Source organism: Phoca vitulina, unplaced genomic scaffold (genome assembly GCF_004348235.1).
Source record: "Phoca vitulina isolate PV1807 unplaced genomic scaffold, GSC_HSeal_1.0 scaffold62, whole genome shotgun sequence".
NCBI lineage: Eukaryota > Metazoa > Chordata > Mammalia > Carnivora > Phocidae > Phoca > Phoca vitulina.
In genome coordinates, this window is record NW_022589765.1 from 2,740,017 (window position 1) to 2,750,096 (window position 10,080).

General features: G+C 46.4%; 1 protein-coding gene across 1 annotated transcript; it reads right to left on the bottom strand.

Moving 5' to 3' along the window:
- Window positions 1-6,541: 6,541 nt before the first annotated feature.
- TEX13D (TEX13 family member D) lies at window positions 6,542-8,716 on the bottom strand. Its single transcript, XM_032391404.1, has one exon. It carries the CDS (start codon window positions 8,714-8,716, stop codon window positions 6,542-6,544), a length of 2,175 nt encoding a protein of 724 aa, XP_032247295.1.
- Window positions 8,717-10,080: the final 1,364 nt, after the last annotated feature.

Genomic DNA, 10,080 nt, shown 5'->3' on the forward strand with positions numbered 1-10,080 from the left:
TCCTAATTCAAGCTGAAACTCTTGCCTGGTACTGAGCTTTTGTTCTTGGAATCATAGCTAAGATTTGCTAACCACATATTACATTCTAAGCATTCCTGCTAAGCATTTTGCATGTATTATCTCAAGTTTATTTGTATCAACAACCCTATGAAGCAAATTATTATTATTATTAATTATTATTACCTCCATTTTACCAATGGGGAAGCCAAAAGTCAGAGAGTCTAGGTAGCCCGCTCAATGCAGCACAACTGGTCAGTGTCCCGCTTGGGAATAAATACAGGCTATGACCTCAGAGCCTGTGCATTTCACCAATATCCTCTTCTGCCTCCCAACCTTAATTCTGAGGTCACTGCCCTGAATTGGTCGGGCTTCCATCTCCTATCTAGCAACTACTGGAATTTGGACTTCTAGAATATTCTTCATATACTTCTCAAGTGTCAACTGTTCTCATGCCCTGACTTGTAGCATGTCTCTGTCTATCTCTGTGCTTTATGAGATCAGGTACACTGTGTTAGCCTGGGCCCCACTGATTAGCATGTCTTGGAAGCTCTTACAGAGTCAAGGTCTATTCACCCAGGCTTATAGGTCTGGAATCTGAATCATCAGCTTATCCATCTAAAGTAATAGAACACTGAATCACTATATTGTACACCTGAAACTAATATAGCACTGTATGTTAACTTTACTGGAATTAAAATAAAAACTTAAAAAAGGGTGAAGTAACAGAACACTGCGTGGTCTGGGCGTCTTCTGTCCTGGGTGGGCCTGGATGCACATACAAGGTCTTATTGCCCAGTTTTTCTCCTTCTCCTTTTACTCAACCAAATGAAGGCCACTCTTGGCCGGTTTTTCCTTATCTTTCCCCGTGAAGATAAAATGAAATAACATACATGATGTGATTGGAACCTACGATGAATTCCTCTTGGCACATCCAGGTCTTAACACAGTACCTGACCTAAGTTAGCCCCTTTGTTTCCCCTCTCTCTCCCTCTGCAGAGAGTGTGGCTTCTTATTTACTTCAAGGAGTCTATCATTTCTGACACTGCCTCCTTTCACATTCATTGTTTACCAATGTCTATCCTGTGGTCTGCCTCATTTTGGTTTATAGAAACAAGTCTTCACATCCCACACCTTGGCACCTGACAACATGTCGCCCTTCTGATTTCATCAACCCAGTTGCCTTTGGATCATTACTGAACCTTCTCTCTACCGCCTTTCATCTTGGGTGGGGGCACTCTGGGTATGATAGCAGTGCAAAAAATATCATTTCATTGTAAAGGAGGCTCCAACTTTCTTTCTAAAAATCTGTTCTCTTTCTTGGAAGTTCAAAAACAGAGAGCTTAAACTAAAAGATTAAAGTCCAAGAGACTGTTATTTTGTCTATACATCTTTTTTTTTTTTGCCTGAACATTGTTTTAAGAAACCTCTGATGTTTTGAAACAGGGATGGCCACTTTGATCTATACACCACGAACACCAAAATTTGGCAAAGGAACAGGACGAAATGGACTATATAAACGTTTCCCTGAGCAGTTTTGTAGATACAAAGGAAATATTATAACCCAGGAAACAAAACAGCTAATGGTGGATTTCTGAATGCATTTTGTAGTTACAGATGTGACATTGGCATCGTTTTTCTTTTCCTTCTCAGTAATAAATATTTCATGGAAAAATGCTAGAAACATCGATCAGTGGGGAGTTCAGTAGTATGAGTCTTTTACAAAGCAGGTCATATATGTTCTGAAGTTTCAAAACTGTCTAGACAATATCAGGAATTGTAGTGGTAAAGGTATGAAATTTTCAATCCTTGCTCAGTCTTTTTCTTTCCTGAAACCAATATGGTCACTGAAATTATCAAAGTAAATATATATCAAGCAAAAAATAAATGAGATTAAATATCCTAAAACTTTTACTTACAGACAAAACCCTCAGAGAGCTCTTTGTCATCACTTTATAAACACTGGGGTAAGGTTAAATGCTGCCTACCACAAAAGTAATCACAGGTTTTTTTGCCTTGTGCACCATTTTTGTAAGGTAGTGTAGAATGAAGAAAGCAAAGAGCTGGAGAATATCACAAGTGAAGCTGTAATACTGCATATTATTTCAAAGTAAAACAAAGTTAACTTTCTCAACAACTTTTTCTGTTGACTGGGGCCACAATTTGAAACCATCTGGCTATCATGGAAGCTTTGCAACCCCAAATACATACTCAACGTGTATTTTTTTTAATCCTTTAACACTTACTGGTATTTAACATGTATTAAAACTACTAGCTTTCTACAGGAATTGTTCCTAATTTGCGTCCTCAAAGTTCATAGAAGTTGAAGAAGGTGGTAATGATGGATTCTAAGGTATTGTCGCTATTACAAAGAGCCTAGTAAAATGGTCCATTTGCCTGTGATTAGGCTGCATGTAATAATAATAATGATAATAATAGTCACTAAATCCCCACAAAATCCTAAACTTAAATGACAAATGACTGCTTTTAGGTGGAAGTACATCAAGTTTGTGTGAGGGAACCTTAGAGATATACATGCTTTCTTAATTTTAAATGAGAAAATAATCACGTATTATATAATACTGTTTGATATACAGGAACTTTTTGAAAACTGACATCTCCAGGCCAGAAAATATGATTGAATAATTGATGAAAAGGCTGATGACTACTGTTTGGTGTATATTTGTCGTATTTCTTCTAACAGAACAGGAGATTATGGAGGACAATAGTAATGACTTCCACGTTGTCTAACACAGTGCGCGGCACATCCAAAGCCTTCTCTATATGCATGTTCTTTGCTGGATCTATAAAGTATTAAAAAGCTAGGGATTCCTACTGGCATTCTTCCCTCTAAAATTGACACCAGGAAGAGTATATGATCCTTTTTTACAATTGCTTTCTGCCCCAGAGAAGTTGGGCTAGATGTGCCAGGATCTGACCTACTGGAGGAATTCCTAGGCTCATTGAATAGAGTGCTTCCGGCATGAACCAAATAGGAAGTTGTACTCAAGGAACTGTACTAGGTCCCTTGGGGGTACAGATACTCAGTGTGGCAGTGCTTCCTATGCCTGTTCCATCGTGGTCTTGAACACTTGTCTTAAGTGCCAAAGAACAAGCACTGTCAGTGAGAAAATTCTGTTCAACTGCAACCTCATAAGGTCACAGGCCAGGATTGTTTCAGGATCCTTAAGTTTATGTGAGGCTTAGTTCCAGTGGATGCAATCACTCCATCATGAGCTAGAAGTGAGAGAAACACTCACGGGCGTTACGCACAGTGCCTGCACCACATAATAAGAATCTGCTATCGTTCGGTGTTGAGACTTTACAAAGCACACGATAAGGAAATTATGTATTTCTTTGCCACTCTGTCATAGATTTAGTACCATGATTTAGAAAACATCAATTCTATTCCCCATTTTGCAACACAAATGTGAAGCTTTTGAAGTCTCCTTTCCCCCCTCCTTCCTCGCTGAAAAGTATACATGCATGTATATTAGGCTGTTACAGCTGGTACCTTATCCACCTAAAACCAACGCTGAGTTCTTCAGACAGACTTCTGAGAAGCAGTCAAGATGGGCTCTATCTTAACAGTATTGAACTCGGCTATATATAAACTTTTCATAAGGCCAGTCTGCTGAATCGAATACAAATCGCTTCCATTGCCTAAATTACCACCAGCACCCTCTTGGTTCTGCAGTCTAGAGATAGTAAGTGGTCCTACTCGCTGGCAGCCAAGCTGGGCACTTGTCACAAAGCTTGAGAAATTCTTAAAGAGCAGCATGACCATGACCACCGGACTGTTACTATGCCTCCAAGTCTCTCCATTACAATCCTGTCGCTGGATTTAGGCATTGATGACCCATGTGACATGCAAATGTATTACTCAGTAAGGGTACAAGTTTAAGGTACCGTAATATAATGGAAAGAGCAGAGGCGCTGGAGCCTGTACAATTTCATTTTGAAGCCAGGCTTCACCAATTCCCAACTTTGGGTATTGAGTTACCCTATTTGTAAAATGGGGGTAATCATATTCACTTTGAAGAACTACTAACATGGGTACCTATTCATACCTTACAGTCACCAAAAAGGGTAATGTGCTTAGAGCACCTGGCACACAGTAAGCACTCAGTGGTATCTCTTGCCATCATTAACAATGCCTTGTACTCATTACCACAGCACCAAGAGCAGAATCCTGAGGGTAGGGAAAGGAACAACCCATTTGTTGGGGGCTCAGAGAAGTTCAGCAACTTGTTGAAGGTCACGCAGCTAGGGAGTAACAGCACGAGTATCCAAACTCATGTCTCTCTAATTCCAAAGCCCAGGTTCTTGTCTCAGAAACCGCTACCATTTATTGTGTGTACCCGGCCCAGAAAAAAGGTAGTGATTGGACAACCTTAATGATTCAGGTTGTTTTGGAAATTGTCAACCCGGAAAGACTGTGATAATAATAATAAACTATACAAAAGCTATGCACAGGGTGAGGGTGCTTTCATGCAGACCTAGAGGCATGCCAACAAACAGCAGAGCCCATTTGAAACCATAAATAAAGCAACCGTAGTGAGATCTAGTGACCTGCTAGTACATCAAGGTGGATTATGTTGGAAAATTCCCAAGTCCCATCTGTGTATCATCTTCCCAAAATTCCAGGGAGCTATTGGCACACACAGGAATATCACAAAACCAGCCCCTAGCCCAGAAAACCTAGCTTTAGGTTGATGTCCCTGATGGTCCTCTTCCTCCCCAGTGCTCCCCACTAGTAAACAAGGCCTCCCGGTTACCAGGAGTGAGGAGAGAGAGAAAGCCGGTGGGGTAGGGTCAGTTCTCTGCCCCATCCCCTGTCCTTACAACAAGCAGGCAGCCAGGTTCCACCCCCGTTTGCCTCGGGGAACATTTGTCTTATTAACAGGCCATCTAAACCTGGCTATTTTCCAGAACCCTGAGCCCCTTGGTGGGATTGTGCATAGGAGGGGACAGCGCCTTGCAAGGCAGAAATATAGGAGGGAAATTCCTGCTCACTGGACCTCTAGGAGACAGGGCCTCAGGGAAATGGCTTCTTGGTGCACATAGGGAGGCTGGACACCAGGCATCCGGGTTCCCAGCCTAGACAGAAGCCCCGTCCCCACCTCCCCTCCCGTGCCCCACGGGCCCAAGTGCAGCGGAGATGCCCACCTTCAAAGGACCATGTGGACTCGGACAGTGAGGGGAGCAGGGACGTTCACAATGGATTGAAGGCCCCACAGAAGCCCCTCCCCCTCCCAATCTTGGGTAACTTGCTGGAAGAGGAGAGGCCCTCTAATGGTGAATGAGCTCGAACTTTCCTTCACCTCGGTGGGCTGGTGGGAAGATGTGGGTTTAAACTGCCGCCCTGGAGCAAACCTGCCCCGAGATGCACGCCACACAGAAGACACAGCAGGCAAGTGCACACTCTTTATTATTAGACTCAGGAAACCTCTGACACAGGCTGAGCTTGGTGAGCTGGGATTTCATGGGGGAACTCGAGGACACCTTCCGTTCAGACTGGAGACCATCTAACTTCCCACCCCCTGGGCTCCACCTGCCTCGGGGGAGCAGAGAACCTGCAGAGAACACACCAAATGGGAGAGAAGGGGCCCGGGGCATTCCCAAAAGGGCTTCTCTCAGTCCAGTTCTTTTTTAATCTTATTAGAGAAGCACCATCCACAGCATGATGTCCACCCTTGGAATCCATTTTGTTCTTCATCCACTCTTGACTGGAAAGGAGCTTGGGATGGTGGTGCACCAGATATTAACATATAAGTCTAGCTCCTAATACATACTAGACAATAACTATTTGTTTAGTGAATTAAATGTAATCCATCAAATTTGCTATCATCTATAGAATTTAATACTGCAACACCCCCCCCAACTCTCCCAAATTAATCCCAACAGAGAAATTACATTCTAACAAAATTGTTTTGCCCTCCCTGCCCCCCTACTGAGTGCCAGAGCATCTCTTCTTCCATGACTTCTTCTCACTCTTCTCAGTTCCAGCCAATGGGGGGTCTCAATGAGGTGCGGGTCAGCTGGAATCAAGGTGTGATTTCTTTAGACTCTTGGGAAATCTTCTAATGGGACGGGTTCAGCTTCTTCAGCAACAAACAAGTTCTGTGGGGCTCAGAGACACAAAAACAGGCCCTCACCTATAAAACTTAAAAACAAGAAGCAAACATGAACACTGTAGTTTACAAAGGAACAATAGCATTTTGAAGGAAGAGCGGTGCTCCTAAAATTCAATATAGTTATAACTCAAAAACCACATGGCTGTTCCCAAAGACATGGCATATTCAGGAAAAGGAAGTTAATAAGAAACCAGAAAGGAGTGTGTATTTACGTATGTAGTACCCACAATGATAAAAAGTTGTTAGTTTCGGTAATGGAATAATGGATTGTTTTATTTAACTTTCTCTACAATTATTTTGGTTTTCACATTTTCTGTGAAGTAAGTAAGTTACTTTTTGATCAGAAGAGGGTCTTGGGAAATTGGTTTTCCTTTGGAGTGTTTTCATTCTTACTTACCTTCTTGAAATCAGCAAATTTGTCCTGGCTCCCGGCCTCTACTCTCACCTGCGACACAGACTTTCTTGCATTTATAACAGGCCTTGCGCCATGAAAAATTCATGGCTTTACACCATGGGCAGTCCCAATTCACTGGACTGCATCTTGAGACAGATTTCTCCTGGTGCTTGGAATCCAAAGCTTTTTTCCCTTTTGGTTGCTTGGCCTTCTGCCCCGGAGGCCGCTGTATCTTTGGGTTTTCCCTCATGCTTTGGCTCCAGCCATCCCCCGGGGGGGTTGCCTGGGGCCTCTGTGGACCTTCTTCCTGGCTGTCGCTTCTGCTGTCCCCCAGGGGACCAGTCCCCTGGGGCCTCTCGAGATCCTCTTCCTGGCTTTGGCTACTGTTATCCCCCAGAGGGGCCATCCCTTGGGGTCTTTCTGGACCTTCTTCCTTGTCGTGGTTCCCACTGGCCCCCAGGGATACCATCTCCTGGGCCCCCTCTGGATCTTCTTCCTGGCTGTTGCTCTTACGGGCACCAAGGGGGGCCATCCTTTGGGGTGTTTTTGGACCTTCTTCCTTGCTGTGGCTCCCACTGGCCCCCAGGGGTACCACCTCCTGGGGCCCCTCTTTATCTTCTTCCTGGCTATTGCTCCTACTGGCACCAAGGGGTGCCATCCCTTGGGGTCTTTTTGGATTTTCTTCCTGGCTGTGGCTCCCACTGACCCCCAGGGGAACCACGTCCTGGGACCTCTCTACATCTTCTTCCTGGCTGTTGCTCCTGCTGGCACCAAGGGGGGCCACCCCTTGGGGTCTTTTTGGAAATTCTTCCTGGCTGTGGCTCTCACTGGCCCTCAGGGGTACCACCTCCTGGGGAGTCTCTGGATCTTCTTCCTGACTGGCACCCAGGGTAACCACCTCCTGGAATCTCTCTGAATCTTCCTGGCTGAGGCTCCAGCTCTCCCCAAGGGGGACCATCCCCTGGGGCCTCTCTAAACCTTCTTCCTGACTCTGGCCCCAGCTATCCCCAGAGGGGACCATCCCCTGGGCCTTCTCTGGACCTTCTTTCTGGATCTGGCTCCAACTATCCCCAAGGGATACCTTCCCCTGGGGTGTCCCTTGATCTGCTCCCTGGCTGAGGCTCCAGCTGTCCCCAAGAGGAACCATCCCCTGGGCCCTCTGTGGACCTTCTTCTTGGCTGTGGCTCCAGCTATCCCCAAGGGGGACCATCCCCTGAGGCCTCTCTAGACCTTCCTGGCTAGGGTTTCTGATATTCCCCAGGGGGACTGTACTCTGGAAGATCCCAGGACCTCCCTCCTGGCTGTAACTCCTTTGGTCCCGCGGTGGGGCCACCTCCTCCTGGAAGCCCACTGCAGCACATGGACCAGGTGGGTAGGTCCCCGGAGGAAGCATCTGAAGTGGGACTACTGCAGCTTCTGCATCCATGACTACTGGTGGTGGCAGAGGTGGCAAGAAAGGGATTCCCCCTGGGAGTGGTGCTTGCAATGGAAGTGAGTGTGGCGCCGGCATTGGCAGAGGGGGTTGTATGGCCTGAGCCCAGGGACCTGGGGGTTCTGGCATGTAAAGAACAGCTGCTGGGGCTGGCACCTGGGCCTCGAGATACAGCCTACCAGGAAACCCCATGGCAACCACATCTCTCTGCTGCTCAGCATTCAGGGGCCAGGCTATAGTCCCATGCTGTTCGGCTCGAGGCGCAGGCAGTATTTCATGGGCCAGCGGGATGACCTGGGCCGACCTATCCACGTGGAGCAGCCGCCCACGAAGCACATCACACTCGGTCAGCGCCTGCCGCAGGGCGACCTGCGTGAAGCGCAACTGCGTGGCCACTTCCTCTCGATCCCCACGCAGCCGCTGCAGCTCGGAGGCCAGGGCCCAGGCAGCCATCTCACGCTCCTCCACCTGCTCATGCAGCCGCCGCACGCGGTACGCCTGCTGGTCCCGCTGCCTCGCGGCCGCGCGCACGCTCAAGGCCAGCGCGCTCCAGGCACAGGCTCTCTTAGCGGTGCGCGGTACCTGAGGGTCGACCACGACGCTCCGAAGCTGGTCCTCCACCTCATTCCAGGGCCGTGAGCGGAAGGTCACGTAGAAATCTGGGCCGCCGCCGTTCATGAGGATTTCGTTGTTGATGAACCTGATCACCTCCGTGTGGCGGAACCCGCTGGCGCGGTCCCCAAAGTCAACCGCCATGGCTGCTGCGGCCTAGTTAACCGTCCGCCTCAGGCGAGGCCGCCCCTGCTGCCGCCAGTAAAGTCCACCACTCACCTCCCCACTCAGTCCTACTAAAGTCCCTTTCCAGTCCGGCCCTCCTCCTCAGCCTCTTTCCTCTCTACCTCACTTTCGTCACAAGGAGTAAAGCAGATTCCCTCACCACACCAACCCCTACCAGGCGAGGGTGTTACACGTCACAGAGACGACCTCTGAGTCACCCCGCAAGGCCTGCTGGGATCCGCCTCCCTCTACAGCGTGCCCCCTACAGGGCCAATAGGCTGGATGGCTGCACTGGGTACTGCAGTGAGCCTATGGAAGAATTTGTTTCTAAGAACTTCAGAAGGACAATCAATACCCACCCAATACCTAGTCGGGTGGTAGGGTTGCATAGGCGGGTGCAGTTCTGCTCTTATCTCAGTTCTGTCTCCCATAACTCTTAGGTACTACTTCAGTCCTTCAGTACAATCACACTGTCTATACACTTCCCTTGTCATCCCGAACAAATGAACTTGGAGTCCCTGTCCTCAAGAAAATTCAGTGATTGCGCCATGAATGCCCTGAACTCTCCTTACAAATTCACTCTCATGTTTACTTGATCAGCTGTTCTCAGAGGGTGTCTCTCTTCTTCTTTTAGAGTAAATGTTCCTCTCATAATCTGGGTTTTCCCTATAAGAAATGCTGAAGAAGTGCTTTAAGCTTCACTAAATAATAACTGGAATCTACACGAAGAAATAAAGCACACGCTAAAGGTAACTACATAGACAAATACAAAAAATAGTATTCATGCATTTTGCAATTCCTCTTTCTTCAATATATGATTTAAAGGATGACTACATAAAATAATACAAGTCTGTCTTCATGGGTATACAATGTATAAAGATGTGATTTGTGGCAATAACAGTGGAAACTGTATAGAATGAAAGATTTTGTATACCATTTGAAATTAAGTTTGTATTAATCTAAAATATACCGTTATACATTAACATGTTAATTGTAACCCCCAGAACAAACACTAAGACAATAACTAAAAAATATGCTGAGAAGGAAATAAAAATTGTTACAAAAAAAGGAATCAATGAAACATAAAAGAAGGCAGTAGTGGAGGAATTGGGGTAGAGGGAGATATAAGACATTTTTTTCTTTAAAATTTATTTATTTATTTGAGAGAGAGAGTGAGTGGGGGGGGACAGCAGGAGAGGGAGAGAGAGAATCTCAAGCAGACTCCCCGCTGAGCACAGAGTCAGCCATGGAGCTCGATCTCCTGAACCTGAGATCATGACTTCAGCCGAAATCAAGAGTCAGACCCTTAACTGAATGAGCCACCCAGCCACCCCCGATATAAG

Coding starts and splice junctions, on each gene's coding strand:
- TEX13D (XM_032391404.1), bottom strand. CDS start 8,716: ATGGCGGTTGACTTTGGGGACCGCGCCAGCGGGTTCCGCCACACGGAG.